At 45.2% G+C, this 21,552-nt stretch overlaps 1 protein-coding gene across 1 annotated transcript; it reads right to left on the bottom strand.

Moving 5' to 3' along the window:
• Nucleotides 1-491: 491 nt before the first annotated feature.
• Nucleotides 492-5,119, bottom strand: LOC308355051 (spermatogenesis-associated protein 31E1-like; the record flags this gene model as incomplete). The annotated part of the gene is made up of 5 exons (XM_080822951.1): nt 492-3,280; nt 3,532-3,585; nt 4,140-4,197; nt 4,543-4,585; nt 4,934-5,119. Coding segments are annotated over 5 exons (3,130 nt in total), but the record flags the coding sequence as incomplete, so codon positions are not given.
• Between the last annotated feature and the right edge of the window lie 16,433 nt (nt 5,120-21,552).

Below are 21,552 nucleotides of genomic sequence, written 5' to 3'. Positions count from 1 at the left end.
AAAAACATGTTCCTTTTCTGGTGGCATGAGCCAGAGGTATTTGCTCCCAAGGCTCTCTCCTGATCCTCTGGCCTGGGAAGGGTGGACTATCTCGCTAGCTCGGGAAGCCCTGATTTCCAACGGTTCTGCACACCTGTCTTCATTCTCTTCTGGTCTGGGACTCTTCTGGTCCTTTCCCTCATCAGTGGTCTCACTGTTGCTCTGGCTTTCACTTGGTTCCTCAACCTTTGGTCCACAGGGCTCTCGCTGCCCCTCACTGCTCGATCCACTTGAGCTAAGGTTATGTGACAACGAGGAAGCTGGTGTCTCTCCGCTGGCACGTTCCATTTGGGAACAGGAGGGTGACTCTTGAGTGGTCAAAATGTCTGCAGCAAGGACAGCATTAGTGTGAGAGTCTGGCAGGAGCACATTGGTGCCACTGTCTTCAACAAGCACACAAGTGGCAAAGTCTGGAAGGAGGATGTCACTGGGAGAATCTTGAGGAAGCGCACCAGCAGTATGGTCTTCAGGCTGGTTCTCCGACTCTATCTTCTCTTGGAGCTCAACCTTACTAACCTTTGTTTTAAGGCTTACCTCCTCTGGATCTTCAGCAACCAACACTGTAGATGGTGAGGGGCTTTTCCTAGCACCTGGATATCCTGATCTCCTCAGATCCACATAAATGGCTGGTTTGTTGGCCAGCCCACTGGGTCTTAAGACGACTTTCCAAGAAGAGGCCTTCTTGGCCTCTAACGCCTCTGTGGACCCTTCAGACCTTGGAATTTGGGACCTGAGCTTCATCTTCAGTGTTGCTACCTTGTCTGGTGAGGCCTGACCCCCACTCTCCTCTTTTAGCTCATTTCTGGCCATTGCTAAACTTGAACTTGGTTCCAGGTTGTCTTTCTTGGCCCCCATAACAACCTTGCTGTGCAGGGTTCTGTTTGCGAGGCTGAGAATGGAGTCCTGAGAAGGTGATCTGCCCTCCTGTCTTGATAAAGACGTCTCTGAGGACTGATGGCCATCACCAGGTGAAGTCCCTCCCAGGGCCTGCTGGATTTGCTCACATATGGGTGAGGGAACAGGCAGGGGACTCTCTGAAGTGGGATCAGACTTTTCAGTTATACCCTTCTTTCCTGGATGGGGCTGAGGTGGTTTCCCCAAGAACTTGTAAAATTTGGCTTTTGAGGGGGCCCCAGGTACAAAGGTGGCTGAGCACAGAAAGGGGGGCTGGGGAAAGGACAAGTGTTGAGCTTCATGTAGTTTGAGATCTATGGGCTCAACAGTTTGGAGAGGTAGGTCCCACTTACGCCTCACTCGAAAACTTATGATGTGTGTTTCCAGCTTCTGCTGAGTGTTAGGACAAAGGAAGGACAGCTCATGGGAGGTGTTTACGCAGGGCTTCCGACCCTTCAAGGGTGCTAGATTTCTGATAGCCATGTGGGGTTGCGACTTGGGAAAAGCATGCCTGGCCACAAACCAGGATCGACGCACAGTCACAGGGATCAGACCCTTACTGATCTGTTCCAATTTCCTGTGCAAATGAATCTTTAAAGTCTTTTCTAGATGTTTCTTATCTGGGCCCCTGGATAAGTATTTTCCTGGATCACCCTCCAAGGCCCTTATCAAGGGTCTTCCAAACTCCTTCTCAGAGTTAGTTCCCAGAACCTTCACTGGGAACCTAGCTGAGATCCTGAAGAGACCTGTTGGTGTCCTCTTCAGACACTGCCATAGACCCTTACCAAAGTTCTTATCTAGTTGGGGTCTTGCTTGATACTTCCTGTGGTATCTGGACCTGGTCCTCCATGTAGCTTGGCTGCTTTTGCCTTTAAACACAAAGGGCCTTGACAGCCCCTGCTCTCTCTGTGCCTTACTCACCCCCGGAGATTCATCCTGAGGCCACCTCAGTTCCAGAGACAGCTGAACCTTGTGGGGCAAGCTGCTTTGTTGTTTATCCCTGCTGAGCTTCCTCTGAAGCTGTGGCTTCTGGATATTAAAGATGACAAAGTCCCCGTGAAAGGTGGAACCTGATCTGTGGGCCTGGGAGGCCTGGTGGTCCTCCGGAAGCTTGGGAGGGACTTGGCTAAAGAATTTTGGAGATCTTTTCTCCATAGTGGGTAAAGTCTTCCCCCTTCCTTGTTGCTTTGGCAACAAGGGCCACTCCAGATGTTGCATTTTCGTTGAGATGAAGGATCGTGTCTTATTCTGGGATGTAGGACAAGATACCCCACTGGTCCTCCTCTGGCATGGGAGAGAAGGTGGTCTTATTGGGACACAGGGTGCAAGGGGGACCTGGAGCTGAGGCAAGGTTAGCGTTGAGGGTTGGGGTTGGATCCCGCACTGGAGCAATGGTGGGGCATGGGAAAACTGTGAAGATATTTGATCCCGGTTTAGAACTGGCAAGCAATTAGAGGTCCCATTGAATAAAACATAGGGAACCTGTAGTGGAGAAGAGTGAGTAGAGAACAAGGCAGTGGCCACCAGGGACTCACTGTGCAGAGAGGGGAGACCCCAGAAGAGCTGGCTGCGTTTCCATTGCAAGCGGTCTTCCAAGACCGTGGGAGATGAGCACGGCTGAGGTTGGGCCAGTGGCTCTGCTTTGTTTTTCATGTTCCAGAAGGATGGCGGGGTAGTGGTATTCTGCTCCGCACCCAACAGCTTCCACAGAGTCCCCCAGAAGCTCACGTGGTCGTCTGGGCACCACTGTTTGAAAACTGACCCAACCTTTTCTTTCTCCTTCCAACTCATCAGTTCTACCCTTTTGCTGATTAGTAGTTCAAGGAGCTTCTGGACATCCGGATTGACAAACGAAGGGTTATGAGTCTCTATCTGCCTGTTAGTAAGATCACCCCAGAACGAGGCATCTGGTGGGTGGCAGGACACGTGTTCTTGCTGGCACTTGTGTTGTAATGTAAGAGGCAAGAACAAGGACTTGGTACTTTCCCACCACCAGGACAAGGATAAAATGGGGTAGCTGGCATGGCCAAGGCCTGAGATGGTTGGAATGAGAGAGGCCCAGTAGGAATTACCTGGAAGAAAGTTCTTTCTCACTGTGTCCGGTAGGATTTTTTTTAAGTTAGTTTGCTCTTCTTGGGGTCTCGCTGGCAGGGTGGAGGCCAGAGGCCGAGGGGGCCCTGTCAGCGGAGCATGAGCAGGTGATGAGGCCATGGCAGGAGCAGCGTCTTCCACAGGCTCCCTGCATGGCTGACGGGCTCCAGCTGGCGTCCCTCGGCGCACCTGCCCTGGGGCTGCTTGATGTAAGGACTGGTGAAAGCCCCCCTGGTCAGAGAGCCTCGCCAGGTGGCTGCGGGAAACAGGAGGCATGAGCTGCCCCTGCAGCAGCCCGGGGCCAGGAGGGGACCCCATGGCCCTCCATGCCCCACACCCATGTCACAATGCTCCTGCTGTCCCTCAGCCCAGGGCTTTGGTCACAGTCTGTCCCATGGCTCCTCCCAGCCCCCCCCAACAGCCCCAGAGGCCATTCCCTGCAGCCCCAGGGGTCACACCATAGACTCAGGGAGGCCCACCCAGGGGAGAAGGGGGCAGATTCTTTACCTTTGCAGAAGGGAGACTAAACTGTGGACCTCTTCCAGGTCGTGCAGGCAATTTCTGCAAGCTGGAAACAGGAGACTGGGTCACAGCAGAAGGCGGGGTCCAGGGATCTTATGGGAGGCTGGGTACAATGTCCCTTTAGGGGAGACCTTTGGGGGATTGGACTTGGAAGCCCCAAACAGCACTGTCCAAGGCCACATGCCCACACGGTGATTACAGGGTTCATTTTGGGGATCGCTTTGTCCTTTCCAAAGTGTTTTCTCACTCATGACCTTGCTGGGGGAGGAAGGACAGCATGGCCTCACAGAGGAATCTGAGCGGAGTTGAACAACTTGTCCACAGTAGGAGCAGGAGGTCCCGCCCCCAGTCCAGGCCCTGGGGCCCCTGCTGGGTGACACCCGTTTCCAGCCCCTCAGGGCTTTGTTCTGGCACAGAATCTGGGAAGCCTCTGGGTTGTGCTCTCCCTCCCAGGAGCCCCCAACCCGCCACCCAGGGCTCTGTTTCCTAAGGGATGGGATCAGGCCCTGGTGTCCTGGAGAAGGTGGGGCTGGGCCTCAGAGCAGGGGGCACAGTGTAACTGGGGCACGCAGGAGTGAGTGGTGGATGCTCACCTCTCAGAGCCTGGCTTTTCTGGCTTCTGTTTCTTCTTCTCCGTGGCTCCACTTGGTACTGAGATAAGAGAACATGGGGAGGCTGGGACCCCCACCCCAGCAGCAGGTGCTCGCTGCTCATGAGTAGTGTGACTTCCTACATTTAACTAAGGGGGGGTGGGCTGTGATTTTCTTTCGTTTTACTCATTTCCTTTTCAAAATGGATACAAATATTTCTAGTTTTCCTTCTTTGAGGAATGTACAGAAGGATTTTTTATGTGAGAAGTTTGCTACTGTTTCTCTGCTCAAGAAACACACGCAATCTCAGACCTGGTGGCGCAGCTGGACTCTTTCACGTAGGACCCCACTGTCCAAGGCCAGAGCCCCGCTCTAGCTGCTGCTTGGGACCTCCTGGGCTCAGTACTGCCCTCAATCAGCCCTGAAGGGGGAACATTCACCTGAAACACCTGTCGTGGGACGGCGGCTGGTGACCCGGTATTCAGGGGGGCCTGACCTCCGCTAGAGAGGCAGCTTTTAGCCTCCAGTCCTCAGCCACCAGTCCCTGAGTTTGGGACACTGTCCTGGACCCCTCCACCACACCTGGACTCTGGCCCGAGATCTTTGGGGAGAAATCCTCTTGTCCCTCTAACCTCTGCCCTGTCTGGCTTGTCCTGGATGGATGGTGGTCTACTATCTCCTAAGAATTCTATTCTTTCCCATCTCAGGAATCTCTCCAGTGACTCGGAAAAGTGGAAATAGTAATAGAAAAGAAGATAGAATCACACTCTGCTGGGTCTGGGCCGAGGGTTCCTTACCTTCCTGCTCTTCCTGTGTTTTTTGCCTGGTGGTAAGGGCGGATCAGGCTGGTAATAAGAAAGTAAGAAGACGAAGAGCCCCAGTCCACATATAACAGCAAGGATGGCATTAACTGCCCAGATAGTGGGACTGGAGCTCAGCCAACCATTAATAAAGGATTCCTGAGGGAAGAGATAGTTTTCCATCTCTTTCCTCATCACACATTTCCTCACAGACTCATCAGTGTCCAATCGCACTGCTGCCCTCAGGCAACTGAGCCCTGGGTGTGGAGGTGCAGACACAAGCCTCACGCCCACATCACAGAGCTATTGTCTGGTCACAAAGGGCTCCTGAGGGAGGGGGAGGGGACAGAAGAGAAGCAGCCCCTCCCCCCACCCTGCAGCTCCATCCCTCTGCCCTCCCAGGCCTCCAAGTTCCTCCCCTCAACAGACACCAATCTCTTCTCTGTATCTATGAATATGAGTTTTGTTTTGTTTTGTTTTGTCTTCAATTCTAAATACAAGTGAAACCATATGGTACTTGTCTTTCTCTTATTTTCTTTAACTTAGTATTTTCAAGGTTCTCCATGTTACCACGACCATCACCATTTCATTATTTTTTATGGCTGAATAGTATTGATGTGTGTGACATCTTTATCCATTCACCCCAGTATACATGATTCATTTAAAACTGATGTTTTCTTATTGACTTTCTGTGTGGATGACTTTTCCATTGATGTAAACTGTTGAAGTTCTATACTGTGGGGAACCACGTGTTTAATGGTTTTGATGTCATGACCTTTTTTAAATATAAATCTTTCAAATAATTATTGTAGTTTTAGTTAAACATACTATTTTTGTCTTCACTCTAGCTTTATAAGTGATTTACCCACTACCTCTGCTGTACATATACTGTATGTTGCGTTTGCCTTTATGATTTTATTTTTATGTATTTTCTTGTTAATTATGTCATTTCTTTTTAGTTTAAATAAGTCCCTTCAACATCTTTTATAAGGCCAGTTTAGTGATAATCAAATCCTTTAGTTGTTTATTTAGATAATTCTTAATCTCCCTATTAACTCTGAATGACCACCTTGCTGGGTAGAGCATTCTTGGTTGCATGTTTTTCTTTTCGCACCCTGGAAAGAAAGGCAGATTGCAGTCAGCCAGCATTTTTTTCTTGTTTTTAAAAACTTATTTTGTGAGGGCCTGTATGAGGGCCTGGTTAGCCAGAGGAACTTACTTGCAAACCCTGCATATAGGGGCAGGCCAGGCCAGATGGAGACATCCAATCAGCGGGGCACACATATATTTACTGTGGTGAATTTTAACTCAATTGGTCATCCATATTGCCGACCGAGCATGACTGTGCAGTTTTCCCTGTGTGTTGCAATGTCATTGGCCACCTGTGTGTGGGCCAGGGTCAACCACCTCTATAAAGGTTAGTCTGTGAGGCTGGATGGGGGAAGTAGTAGTAGTAATTGGGGTAGTTGTCGGTCTTGTCGGGGTCGTTGTCCGGGGAGCGGCGTCATCCAGAGCGGTGGCATCCAGAGCGACCTCGTCCGGGGAGCGGCCTCGCCGGAGCAGCGTCATCCGGGGAGCGGCGACACCCAGGGAGCAGCCTCGCCTGGGGAGCATCTTCGTCTAGAGCGGCATTGTCCACAGCGGCCTCGTCTGGGGAGCAGTCTCATCAGGGTCATCATTGTCGCCTCTTCGTAAAAGACGGCCCCTACTGGTCAGTATGGTTTTCGATGCTTGGCGCAAAATAAAGCTTTGCTGGACTTTTGCTTTGCATCATTCTCATTCCTTTGATCATGGATCCTAACAATTTGTTTGGAAGAGGGATGAAAGAGAGAGAAACCGAAGCAGACTGAGCAGGGAGCCCAAGGTGGGACTCGATCCCACAACCCTGAGATCATGACCTGAGCAGAAACCAAAAGTTGGACACTTAACCAATTGTGCTACTGAGGCGCCTCCCTCAGCACTCTGAATACGTCATGCTGCTCTCTTCTGGCCTGTGAAACGTGGGCTGAATAACCTGCTGGTAGCCTACCTGGTACACTTCCCTGCACATAATAAACGGCTGTTCTGCTGCTGCTTTTCATATTCTTTATCATTAATTTTTGACACTCAAATTATAATGTGGCTTGGTGTTGGGGTCTTTGAGGTGTTTTTTATTTGTTTGTTTGTTTTTCTCATTTGAATATCCCAGTGTGGTGTTTTCTTCCCCAGGTTAGGAAAGTTTTCACCCATGATTTTTTCAAGTAAGTTTTCTGCACCTTTCTGTTTCTCCCCTCCCTTTAGGACCTCTTTAATTTGAGTGTTTTCCTGATTGATGTCACATTAAGTTTCTTAAGTTATCTGTAACATTTTAAATCCATTTTTCTTTTTGTTGCTCTGTTTGGGCAGCTTTGTGTTCCACCTCAGAGACTCTTATCTTCTGTTTCATCCAGTCTCATACTGAACCCCTTTAGTGTAGTTTTCGGTTTAATTATTGTATTCTTCATCCCTGTCACCTCTGGTTGGTTCTTTCACACACTTCCTGTTGCTGGTGAAGTTCTCCCTGTACTCCTCCATTCTTTCCCCGAGTTCCATGGGCATCTTTATGACTATCAAATTGAGTTCATTACATGTAGATTACTTATCTCCATATCATTAACGTTTTTCTGAAGTTTTGTCTTATTCTCTTATTTGGAACATATTTCTATTTCCTCATTTTGCTTGACTTACTGTGTTTCTATATATTTGGCAAAACAACTACTTCTTCCAGTGATGAAAAGTTGCCATGTGTGGGAGATGAACTTTCTCGCTTACCCTTGTCCTGGTTCTTAGTTGTCTCCTAACCTTTGTGATTGTATAAGCAGTCTGATTTATTTCTGATCTGTCCCGGAGACCTGTCAGTGTTCCAAGGAGAGGAATCTAATCTAACACTTTGTTTTAGGCTGATTGGAAGTCAGACTGTCAGGCAGAAGCTTTTAAAGTGTGCAAATATATATAGTCTTGTGGGGTGACAATTGCAATTTCAGTTGGACTCCAGATTGGGAGATCTGGAGGTGTCCCTGGTGACAGTTTCAAAAATCAGGGCTCCAGATAAGTATATAAGCTCCTTTCTGGGATGTTTGGTAGAGGCGTATTGAGGCAAAGGGGGTGAGCAAGGATGGTCTCTCTCCACTTACATTCTCTGGGAGCACCTCTGTAGTTTCTAGATGTCTGGGAGACATGAAGCTTGTCCCTCAGGTTGAAGGTCCAGGGTAAGTAAAAAGGCTTTTTTCACAGGAAGACAGCGGTTGTGTTTCGGCCTGCTGTCTATGCAGTGTCCTGGGGTTACCGGTCTGCCAAACGTGTCTTTGCATTTGTTATAGTTCCCTGGAGCTCAGGAATGCCAGCCCCCTTGGCCACCAGACCCAAACAAATAAGGGGCATCCCCTGTGTGGTTTGCACATGCCTACTGGCTTTAGCAGGGAAGCTGGTATGTGCAGGGGGCAAGGCATGTCCTCTGGCTTCAGAATGAGAACAGGAAAATGCCTTGAATGCATGCACTCATTGATTTCAGCTGTGCTGCGAGAGAGTGCCCTATCCCAGGCCTGAGGTTGGGGGCAGGGAAATGCCATGACTGTTCACACTAGTCTGCCCTTGCGGGAGTGAAGAATTGCTGCTGCCACCCACTCTCTCCAGTCTCAGCAAGGCGGTGGGACCATGCTGTGACTGCGAGCCCTCACCCTTCTTGTGAGGCAACCGGAAGGTGCTGTGTCACAGTGTGCCTACCTTGGCTAGCAGGGTAGGTGGAGAACACACAAATGGTGTCTGCCAGAGCCTTTGTCTCCAGAGAGACCCCTGACTCTCCCCTGCCCCTTGGGCAGATACCCTCAGATGAACAAATGAATTTTTTTGCCATACAGTCTAGGCATTTTAAAAAGTGGTGCTTTTGAACAGGATCCCAGGATGAGTGAGACCAAACATGAGCTCTTTAGAAGGAGAACCTCAGTTTCCTATAGTACTTTGGATCCCTCATCTCCCTTGGTTTTCCAATCCTGGCATCTCTGGGGAACTCATCTCTCTGGTGCAGATCCCAAGGGTTGGACTGCCTGATATGAGGCACCACTCCTCACTTTTCCAGAGGAAGCACCAGATTGGTGAGATGTCTCCCTATTGTGTGCTGGGCTCTGGGGCTTAAGTTTTTTGTGAAGACCACATCTCTGCCTCTCTTACCTGTCTCAATGACATTCTTTTATCGGTTGATTGTCATCCAGATTTCAGATCTTTTTCACAGGGGAATGATCCTTATGTAGCTGTAGATTTGATGTGTTTATGTTTACTGGAGATCAGTTCAGGATCTTCCTTTGCCGCCATCTTGAATCCCTTTCCAGAATACATTTTGATAGTGTTTTATCAGACAAGATAGTCCCTTTCCATACTACTTCCTCAGCATCTAACAGGTGTATTATGTAATGGATTTTTCCTAAAGTAATTGCTCAAATCTATGAAATAGTATTAGTTTTACTCTTCCTGACCTGTTCTGACCTTTAAACTCTCTGAGTCCTAAATTCATGTTGCATTTCTTTCTAAGATCCTGGGAGGTGTACCCATTTTAAAAGCCTTTATTTATTCAATTATTGTTATTATTATTACCATTGACATTTACTGTTATGTCTCAGCACAGGCACTGATTGATGGCGGTGTTGTATGAACGTCCTCCCTGCTTCTTAACTACACTTTATGAGAGTAATGTGAGCCTTCTCTTTTTGATAATTTACTGTATTCTCCCCTAGGGACAAAGTCAGGAGTGAGTCTACTGCTGTAAGGCCAAAGAGCATGATTGATAGTATGGATATAGAACAATCCAAGTCATGGGCCTTGTGTGCATAATGGGTTCTGTAGGTGAGGGACAGATGGGAGTGACGTGAAGGGAGAGAACTGAAGTGACACGAAGAAATAATCTATTTTTATCTTCTCTAATGGCACCAGCCTGGATCAGAAAATTTCAGAGCACACAGAACCGGTGAGTCAGAACTCATATTGTAATTATACTTCCATTATTTTCATATGAGCTCTTGGATCATGATTTATCAGAGATTTTTTGAGACATTTTTATGGATAAATGGAAAGTGTTTTTGACAGATATCTGTCTAATAAATGACTTCAGAGACATAGAGAGCTAGAAAGAGCATTGTTGGAAATTAGTTACTTTTTGTGAACCTAGCAGAGAACTGATGTCACAGGAAGAAGAAGCAACATGAAAACTAGAGAGTGACAGGTACTCACTGGGAGAAGTAAGAATGCAGCATTATTCAGGGCAGACACAGACTGAAGAAGTTATAAGCTCAAACAAAGATGAAACCAGGAAATTTTAACAAATTGAACAACGACACAAACAAGCACATGTTGGATCAAATTCCAAAGGATAAAATTAATGTCCATGAGTCCATATGAAAAAATAAATAACAGAAAAATTATTCATGATATAGATACAGATATTCCTGCCGCCAAGAGGTAGAGTTTAATTCCCTTCCCCTTGAGTGTGCCCTGAATTTAGTGATTGGCTTCTAGCTGATAGAGATTTGAGGGGAAAAAGTGTAACTTTTCAGCAGAGAAATCTGGTAGGTGCCATCTAAACCCCGTGATCAAGCTAACATCCCCAGTTATTAGTCAAGCTTCTGTCATGTACGTCCTGATATGATGCATAAAAAGGGGACTTACCTTTGTGCTATACTTCCCCCCAAACATAACCCCAGCCTAATTAATAGAAAACATCAGAAAAATCCAAAATGAGAGAACTTCAAATGTGAAAAAGTCTTGAAAAAGAAGAAAGGGCTGTGGGAGTATCACAGATTGAGGATGACTAAGATGATACATAACTAAATTCTATGTGTTATCCTTATTTGGATTCTGGGAGAGACAAAGGACATTAGTGGAAGACACTGGCGAAATCAGAATAAAATCTGTAGTCAACAGTGGTACCGATGTTCACTGCTCAGTATTACAGACATAACATGGTTGTATAACATGTTGACAGCAAGGGAAGCAACTTCTAGAAGTCATCAGTTTTAGCCTTACAGTAAGAAAAATCAGGACAAACTGGAAATAAGTAGCTTTTCTTGGGCTCATCAGAGAACCAAGGCTTCAAGACTAGTTGCCACCCTGAAATTTAGAGAGGCAGGCATATCCAGAGAGACAGGAGCTGAGCCTGTGACTGCCTCCTGAGGCCCGTAGCAGGCACATTGGAGCCACAGATGTGTGGGGAGATTTACATGATATTTTCACAAATGGCTGGAGGCTGGGTGTGACTCAGTGGGAAAATCCTGGGGGCCACCGTTTTGGGGCCTTCTCCATCAGGACCCCCGTAGGTTCTCATGGTGAGGATGGAGAAAGGTGCCCTTGTGGCTTTGGAGCGGGGTGAATGAGAGGAGGAGGTAGTTGAGGTATAGGAATTATTTGGAAATATGTCCAGAGCTTTCTATAAAACAGAAGTGTGCTCTCCAGGAGAAAGAACCTGGCCTGAATGCAATTCTGAAATCTTATCCCAGTCTGTACCATGTAAAAATTAGAGACAAAAAGCATATAGAATTAAAATTATGCTTAGTAATTAAGTTTCAATATTTTCTCTTCTTTATAAGTGACCTGGGTATCTAAAGAAAACTATTAACTCAGGTTAGCATAAGGTTAAGGTTTTAAGTTACATAAAGAGCTTGGAAACTATTTTTTAACTACAAATTGTAAGTACTGTTGAAATAAGGTTGGTCAGAAGAAGGTTCAATTTGGTTAAGGAAAAATTCGCATTTTTGATAATCTGAAACAGCTGTAGCCACAGGTGGGTTTATTTAATCAGTAAACCTTTGTAAGTTTGGGAAGAATATACCCAAATAGAATACAAATGTATGATGCTAGAAACACCACTGTTTCAACCAACAATATCAAACTAGTCCTGATTGCTAAAGACCTACCCAAATTATGGAAGCTTGAATTTTGAAAATCCTTGAGTCAGTTTGTATAAGAATATTTTTTAAAGCATATGAAAGTATTAAAAGTTAAATTTCCCAAATTTCTGGGAATTTTAGAACTGTTCAATCTGTATGTGTTTATATATCGTTACAGCAATTAAAATAGAAGTCCTTTTAAGGAATTTATGGTGTAATTTTGTAATTCCACCCAAAGGTAAGAAACTATTACATATGTGTAGACACAAAAACATCCAGACAGACACAAAGAGCTTTAATTCTAAAACTTCTGCATGCATCAGACAAAAGCCCATAAATGAGAATACATGGTGCCTATTTCTGGTTGTGCAGAAGAGCTAGTTATCACCATTACCACCAATATTTGTGGAAGAAGATCTTTGAGATTTCCTTTGGACTAATGTGTAATTTTATGAAGTCTGTGGGCTAAATTTTGGGTGAAAGACCAAGGAGAGACCCAGTGGCTGATTTGGGTGTCTCCAAAACCCATCTGAGTGGTGAAGCCTCCTGCCTCATCCTTCCAAGGAACTTCTCAGCCTCAGGTGTTAGCAGCTGCAGTGCATTGGTTCCGTTAAGTTTCTGTCTCTACAGAAGGTTGAGCAGGGGACAGTGTGTGGTGGTGGAAGAGGAGTCTCCTTGGAAAGTGGTTGTCTTAGTGTATTTGTCAGTCAGGGAGTTTCCTTGGCTTTGGGGGGTTGGCTTTGATTTTGAAAGTAGCTAATTATTTACGGGGAGCCTTCTAATAGTGACTTGGGCTCTATTTTTAGTGGGTCTTTTTGCAACTGTCGTTGAACACTCTTTGTTTCTATTAAAGGGTGCTGAGTGGCCTTGACAGGAGCAAAGGTAGGTCAAGTTATCAGTGAGAGCCATTCAGGACAAAGGTAGCTAGGCATGAGTCCTGGACCTGGAGGGGGGGGCCATCGGGAGAGCCAACAATACTGATGTTCCGACTGGAAAGTTATTCTCTTTCCAGAAGGTTTATGGCAGCCATGGGACAAAGCAGGCAACCATGCTGGGTAGTGAGAGGTTCTAGTAAGACAGAAAGAGGTTTAGGTGAAGGCATGTCATGTGGTGAACATCACAGATGCATGTCACTTCTAGGGCTCTCTGCTCTTCCCGACTGCACGGCCTCTGTTAGACAAACCTCCTGTATGGATTCGTAATTCTCTTCTCCCACACAGATGGCCAACCTAACACAAGGTTACCCTTCCTCTCACTAATTAACAATTCTTCTCCACTGACTTCTACTCTGTGTAAGTGAGCCATTCCACTCCTTTCCAATTGTAAAGTAGATACACTGAACATTGCAAACAAAGGGAAGGGGAAGAACCAGTCTCTTGGTTAAGCTTGGCCTCTTTTGTTCGAATCCCATTTTTGTGTCCTTCTGCTTTTTGGGTTGTGTGGTTAGTAGGAATAAGCTAATGAAGCAGATGAGTCTGAGAGGTCTGAATGTCACATAATGAACAATGCAGGAGGCCTGGCTTCTGCAATCATATGACAGAGTTCCTAGGCACAGAACACTCTAGACCCACATGAGTGGTTTGGGACCACTGGGTCAGGGATAGCAATCATTTTGTGTGAAGTCCAAATAAATAATGAGTACGTGTTCATGCAGAAGAAAATCTACTTAGGGCAAACCAACTCAGAGTGCTGAGGATAGGAAAACGAAAGGGGATCACTGTGCTTACAGACAAATAGAGAACTGAAGCTATAGGGTACTAACAGATGTCTCTACATCAGTTTAATTTGTAAATTTAAAAAATGTGTTCCTTAATTTGTTTGTAAACAACACAAAGTTCTAAAAAATAATCCCTTGAGCCAGGCAAATAATCCTCATTTCATTTTGACGTCATTAGGAACACCAGTGAGATGCTCTTGGATGTCATAACTGGTAGGCCCGAGTGTAGTTTAGGAGCCAGGTGCATTCATGATATTTCATTGTTATGCAGACGTTACAGACTGTGAGCTTCTTTGTATGGAAGTTTAATAGGTTTATATTTCTTAGTAAGGCAGCTATGGAGATATATTTTTCAGCTCTCCCTTTCAAAAGAACCTGTTTTGAGGGTCATGGGAAAGTGACAGCCTCCAGCCTTGGTACCTCTGGGACTTTTGGGCCCCCAGTCACCTCCATCCTGGGGCCATATTCTGCCAAGGCTTCTCTCAGCCAATGACTGGATGGTGGAGCGGGGCTCTCCTGGCCTGATGTGGGGTCTCCCTGGAGGGTGGCCTTTACTCTGGACTCCGCATCATCCTGGCTGAAGCTGTCTCTGAACTGCAGTCAAGTCCGAAGCTCTTCTTGTCCCATCCTGCCTCATCCTGTCTCCTCAATCGTCAGACCTGCATGGAAGTCGGAACGCTTTCCACTCCTATTCCTGCTTCCTCATTCTCCGCAGACATCTCCCTGGCAAATCACTCATATGACTGATTCCATCCCAGCATGTCTTTCCAAGAGAATGCAAAGTGATTAACTAAGAAAAACTAGAAAGGTTCCCCATTGGGCTCTTCTGGACTCCACTGATCATTAAAGGTGGGTCCTTTTCTGGAAAAGGACCCACCTCTGAGTGAACAGTGACACTCAGCACTACTCAACATTCAAGGCAGAAAAGCAAGGACTGGTTTTCACTTCAGATAGTAAACGACCCATTGCAAATACATACAACAGAACTTGGGAACAATAAGGGGCATCTCCAATGGGCAAGAAATGCTTTATCAAGATTTAACACAGGCAAGTCATGCAGATCTTTAATATGACAGACTATATATATATATATATATATATATATATATATATATATATGTATATATTTCTCCAAACCTAGAAAGTTCTTAATGATTCTTTTAAGCTTAAAACATTGCATGATTCATGCCAGATTAATTCTTCTCAAGGATTTTAAAAATTTGTTTTTATGTGTGATTTTCCTTTTCTTACAATGCAAAGTAATTCATCCCAGTTAAGAGAATAAATAGGCACAATATATGTCTCCCTACACTCTCCCTTTTCTCCCTAGTCTCCTAATCTAGATGAAAACTGTCTGGCAAGGTCTCTAATTTACCAGCTAAGAACACTTACAGCACTTAAAAGGAAAGAGGGTTTTGCCTCTTGGAACTTCTAGAAACCACTCCCTCTGTCTGCAGCCCCCTGCCCACAGTTGGTTACCTGGCACAGCCCACCTCGTCTCTCATGTCTACACAGATGACCCTCCACAGGAGACCCCTGCTTCGATCCTTCATCCGAGGTAGCCCCCTCGGTTTGTCTAAATAAAATTATTTTCCTTTGTTTTCTGCCTTAGTAATGAAGGGAATGAAGATTAAAACATAGAGAGATCCCATTTCCCAACCAACAAGTTGGACACAATTAAAAAGAGCGACACCATCAACTCTACATAGCAACATGGACCTCCAGAGCCTTTTAACTGCTCATGAGGATGCAGCCACCTCAGAAAACAGTTTGTTGATGCTTCGTAGATGTGAAGATGTGTCAAATTTTGGACACAGCCATTCTTACTGTATACACTCTAAATTTCAGCCCCGTCTCCAAGATCCTGAGAAGATGCATAGCTGTTTTCACTGTAATATGAAAAATGGGGGAAAGACCCAATCCAATCAACTAGAATGGATACATTTGCTTAATATAATTTTATGATGAGATATAATAAAACAATGACCATAGACCACAATGAAAGTCTATGAGAGTTAATATTATCAACATGATACTGAGCCAGAAAGCAAGTCAAAGAATACACACAGTATATGATTCCCTCTATTTGAAGTTCAAAGTATGCAACTCAAAGTGATAGCTTCTTCAGCCATATATTCCCATCAAGTAAACTATGAAGAGGAACAATGGGGATAACCAACAGGATGGGAGTAGAGATGGACCAATAAAGGTCTGCAAAGACATGGCTGAGTTTTCTTTCTTAGGTGGAGGAGTTACGCATGGGTGTTCCTTTATTTTTATCCCTTACGTCTTCTGCATAACTTACACCCCTCATTTTGTAAGCTTTAAAAATAAAGCAAAATAATAAAGTCAACCAAAAACTAGGGGAAAGGAATGTAAGTAATAACAACACCAAAAAGTAAGCGCTATCTGCTAGAAAGTATTACACAGGGCACAGGAAACATTCCAGGGGCTTTTTTGTGTACCAGAATCAAAGCTTTATTTCATAACATCTTAAGGATTTAGTGAGATTTTTAGCTTTTGAAATGGCGTTTCTCTGCTGCCTCCCTGTTATCCTGTTGACAACAAGTTAGTGCCAATACAAGTACTTCTGATGGTTCCTAAACCTAAAATGAAAACATAAAATTCTATTTCTTCCTTGATACATGTCCCATGACTATTTTTCTGGAGCTGGACTGTGGTTGTCTCCATACATATGGATCTCATGCCATCATGTGGCTACTCCGGCCCCCTGGGATGTTGTGGCAAAGCCTCTTAGAATCTGTGACCCTGAAAAGCAGATGGGAGAATGGAGTCCACAAGAGCTGAAAGGCTGCAGTGCGTCAGACCAAACGTGTGTGGCTGCAGGCCAGTGGGTCTCTGGGTTAACAACCTTGGGGCATATGTACAGTAGCCAGAAAAGGTTTTGTTTTGTTTTGTTTGGTTTGGTTTTAAGATTTTTTTTTATTTGAAAGAGAGAGAGAGCATGAGCTGGAGTGGCAGAGGGAGAGGGAGAGAGAACCTTCGAGCAGACCCCTCTGAGCATGGAGACCGACTCGGGGCACAATTCCACGACCCTGAGATCACGACCTGAGCCAAAACCAAGAGTGAGATACTTAACCAACTGAGCCACCCAGGCGCCCCCAGAAAAAGTACTTTTAAGGAGCTAAAATACGCATTACTGAAAAGAAAATTAAAATATATAATTGTGTTCATATAATTTTAAATTCAGTTTTTATACATATAGTAGAAATGCAGTAAAAACAATTCCCTATATGTGTTTGTACAATATGCTCCTTTTTCATAACCCAACTGTGGGGATTGTAGATATTCATGTTGAATAACCAAAATGATAGTACCTTACAGGGCATTGACACCCCCCTCCTCGTTGCCCTTTCCAGGGATTCCTCTCTGAAGTGTTACCCAAACCCTCCTCCTTCAATACAATGGTATTTCCTAGGCCTGGTCCTCACCAAGCTCCTCCTGTTGTCATCCTCCACGGTCTCCGCTTCTGTAGGGGTTAGGGCATGGGGAGTTAAGGGCAAACAGGACAGTTGAATAAAAGGCGTGAGTAAAAGGAAACAACCAGATGACTCCATTTTAGAAATCCAGGTGAAATGGGGCTGTCTCTGATTGTAACACCTGGATGACTGGAGTACAGAGGAGAAGGGCAAGATGATTAAAGATGTCTGCAGTTGGAGAGGACAGCAAAATGCCTCAGAGGCCCTGGAACCTCCCTCAGGACTGAATTGTGAGACACCAAGATGGCAGGTCAGACTGAGCCTGGCAGGTCATTCTGTGTAGACCCCTTCTCACCTCAGGCCTTTTCTCTTAGTTATTAATTTTCTCAGTTCACATTTTTATTTTATAGAAAATTTGCTCTTGCAGCAGAAATGAAAAACAGACAACTCAAAACGTTTTCAGAAACGTGAAGAAATAGGAAGAGAGACACACACCTTCACTGGGGGAGGAAGGGAAAATTTGTTTCAATCCTTCCCTTCTCCTAAGAACTTCTCATTTGGTCTCCTCCAAGTCCTGATCCATCAGAACGGCCCCTGTGCCCACACCCCTTCACACAGGCTCTGCCCTTGAACCCAAGGCATGGATGGACAAGCCCTCATCCTCACGTCCTTCACCTCAGCTCCTCTACGATCTGGGTACTGGTGAGACTCTGATAATACCACATTTCTCAAGAGGAGCCAGGGAAGGCTGTTCCCAGACCCACCTGATCATAGAGAACATGTGTGTTCTGAGTGGTATCGAACCCACTGTAAAACAAAACAAAACAAAAGAAAAATACATGAGTCATAAATGTCTCATCCAAACTCCTTCCATTTCTTTCAGAAAATCTTTCATAATGATGTAAAAAGAAACTATTTTAAAAATCTGATTTACTGGAGTGTTTTTGCTTTGCTAGATGCATGACCTCACTGTTCAACTACGAAGACAGAATTCTTCCCTTTGAAACTGGCCTCTCAGTCAGCACCCTGATCTATCCTGATGATGCCCTGGTAACCAAACGTCATTCTTGACAACAATGGGGACTTTTTCTCTACTGGTCCAGTAGTTTGGGGGTGGAGACAGGGCATTTGATTTTCTAAAAAAAGATGTGGTGCTTTGAGAAGCGCTGCTTTATAAGATGCCCTGTTTATTTCCGTCCTCGTTATCGTGATGCTCACCACGTGGAGTCATTAGAATCATTCCTGATAACATAACTGAAGAGAGAGAAGTTACAAGAAGTCTCACTCCCTCTAATTGCTTGATCTTAAGTTGTGTCCTGTGCTACACGACTGCTGGTCATGAGAATATAAATGAACCCCTTACCTCTAACCATCTGTCTGTCAAGAATTACGAATGTGCGGTTTGAATGAATGAGAGATCCTTGTGCAGCCCTCCGATAATTAAGACACCAGGTGTTGCCTTGAGTCTGATGTCGTGGCAGAAACCGAGCTCACCCACTCCCCCAGAGGTTGGTGGAGTGACAGATGCTGCTGACAGCACTTCTCATTAGACCTTACCTGTAGCATGCTTGGATCATGATGCGATACTTAAAGTCGTCTCACAGGCTCCTGGTCTGATTGAACTCCACTTAATTTGAATGTGTGAATATTAATTTGAAAAGTCATATTGACTTAAAGGATAGAACTTTTTCCTGTAGGTTCAGAGATGAAGGATCCCTTGAGAGACCTGATCACTCCCAGAACTGGTGACTGGCGCTCCCTGGCCCCAGGTGCTTTCTGGCTGTGGGCCAGAGACACCAGGGCCTTATTATGTGGCATGTCGGTGGGGCAGCTCACAACATGGCCGCTGGCTCCTCCCAGAGCAAGTGCTCAAGAGAGGGAGGGCCAGGGGGATGCCGACATCATGTTGTGACCTACCTTGGCAGTGCTGTGTGTGCTTCTGCTGTGTATTTGTTAGAAGCAGGTCATTCAGCCTAGCCCATGTCCAAGAGGTGGGGGGACTACAGGGGGTGGGGATACAAGCAGATAGGGGTCCATTGGGGTCACTTTCGAGGCCGCCTGCCACAAGGACATTTTTGAAATGCTCCTTAAATTCACAACATGAGGTAGTCTTCTCCACGTATTCTTCGTAAAGTCTCTTTAGTTAGTTTTAACATTAAACCGACATACACTGTGACTGACCTTAATTGTTGGCACATTATAATAATTTGGGTAATGCAGTGGAAATTTTTTATTACTTTAAACTTAGCAGTTGGTCCCCTGGTTTTCCTATAGAAAAGTTTTTAAGATTTATTTATTTATTTTAGAGAGAGAGACCACACACATGAGTTGGGGGAAGGGCAGAGAGCGAGATAGAGGAGCAGAGTCCATCCCCACACAGAGCCCGACGAGGGGCTCCATCTCACAACCAAGATCATGACCTGAGCCAAAATCAAGAGCCCGATGCTCAACTGACTGAGACGGGCACCCCTAGAATTTGTTTATATAGAAGATTTTAAACAACCTGAGGGTTTTGAAGGGGCGGGGGGGGTGGGAGGTTGGGGGAACCAGGTGGTGGGTATTAGGGAGGGCACAGACTGCATGGAGCACTGGGTGAGGTGAAAAAACAATGAATACTGTTAAGCTGAAAATAAATAAAACATTAAAAAACAAAAAAAAAACCCAAAAAACTGTTTAAAGGCTAATTTTTTAACTTACATTTATACTTTCTAGATCTTAAAATCAGAGAAGAGCATTGTTCATTTTACTTTAGGGTGATGAAGGGATCATCAGAAACTTTCTTATAGGATGTATTTGCTCATAGAACATTTATTTCACATTGCACAGAAGAAGCTTGAAGTGTTTTCTCTGAAGACAGGTCTGTTTCTTCTTCCTGGGCTTGGGTCACTCAAAATACATCCACCACTGGGAAAATCGCAGGCCTAGGGTCAGACGCCCCCATCTGGGCTCCCATGAATTCCACCCTAGTAGCAGTGAGCACAGAGGAGAGATGCGTAGGGACAGCTTCCTGCCCATGAACACACATGCGCCCTAGAGCATCTCCTGGGCTGCACGAAACCTCATTTTCCACTTTCAGCAGAGTAGGGACTTAGGTTAGACAGTCTTACTACAACCCCAAGAACACATGTGATTAAAGACAAATTCGCATTCATAAAAATGAAAACATTTTGAACTCCAAGAACACCATTAATAAGTGAAAAACAAGTCCCAGATGGGAAGAAAAAATTTTGAAAACACATGTATGATAAATTACTTGCATCCCAAATAGATTCTAAAAGCTTGCAGTTCAATTATCAGAAGACAAAAAGGCAATAAAATATAAGCTAAAATGTTGAATAGACGTTTCATCAGCGCACATGTATATAGAATGGCCAACGAGCCCGGGGCAGAATTCTCAATATTTTACCCATCAGAGAAATGCAAATAAAAACCACAATGAAATGCCACTTCATAATCGCAAGGATGACTACAGCAGAAGAGACAAGGACGCCTGGGTGGCTCAGTGGGTGAAGCGTCTGCCTTTGGCTCGGGTCATGATCCCGGGTCCTGGGATTCAGCCCCACGTCGGGCTCTCTGCTCAGAGAGGAGCCTGCTTCTCCCTCTTCCTTCTGTTCCCCAACTTGTGCTCTCTTTCTCTCTGTCAAATAAATAAGTAAAATCTTTTAAAAAATAAAGTGAAAAAATATAAGTCCAGAATGAGCTTTGGAGAGGCTGAAAAGAAATTGGAACCCTCATTCATTGCTCATGGGAACACAAAAAGATGCAGCCACCGTGGAAAACAATCTGTCACCTATTTGAAAATGAAGACGTACATTTACTAGATCACCCAGCAATTACGTTCCTGAATATCCATCCAAGATAAATGAAAATATGTGTCTGTACGGAGACATGTGCATGAATGTTCATGGCAGCATGATTCAGAAGAGACAAAAGGTAGAAATAATCCAAGCGCCTATCCATCCTGCAATGGAGATGAACCTCAAAACATATCAGGCTAAGTACACTTTTAAAAAGCACAGACTGTGAAATTCCATTTATATGAAATGTCCATAAAAGGAAAGCCTGTAGAGACAGGAAGTACATTAGCTCTCACTTAGGCTTGGAGTGGGAATGAAGCCAATGGCACAGGAGCACGAGCCTCTTTATGTGGTGATGGGAATGCTCTCAAACAGAACGGTGGTCACAGTGGTGGCACTCCACAGTGACTAGGCACTACCGACTTGTAAGCTAAAACTGGGTGCCTTCGGGATGTAGATACATCTACTGGCTCTGGATGCTGTGTTAGCGAGGTACGTATGAATGTGGTAAAAAATAAGGTAGTAAGGGTCAGCACTGCTGTGACGGGGGGCGTCTGTGTGCTTGATATATGGGGGCTAGTCAATGAATTGCCGTTGCCTTAATTTTGGATTCAGCCATTATTTCAGCTTCTTACCTATTATGCAAGACTGTGATCCTAAAAGCCAGTCCTGGATGTATGTTCAAAAAATGGAGGAGATGCCCAGGGGGCTCAGTCCATCAAGCATTCAGGTCTTGATTTCTGCTCAGGTCAGGATCTCAGGCCATGGGATC

The sequence above is a fragment of the Martes martes genome (genome assembly GCF_963455335.1).
Source record: "Martes martes genome assembly, chromosome: 14".
Classification (NCBI taxonomy): domain Eukaryota; kingdom Metazoa; phylum Chordata; class Mammalia; order Carnivora; family Mustelidae; genus Martes; species Martes martes.
Note: the sequence above shows the minus strand (reverse complement) of the source record. Positions and strands in the feature narration are given on the sequence as shown.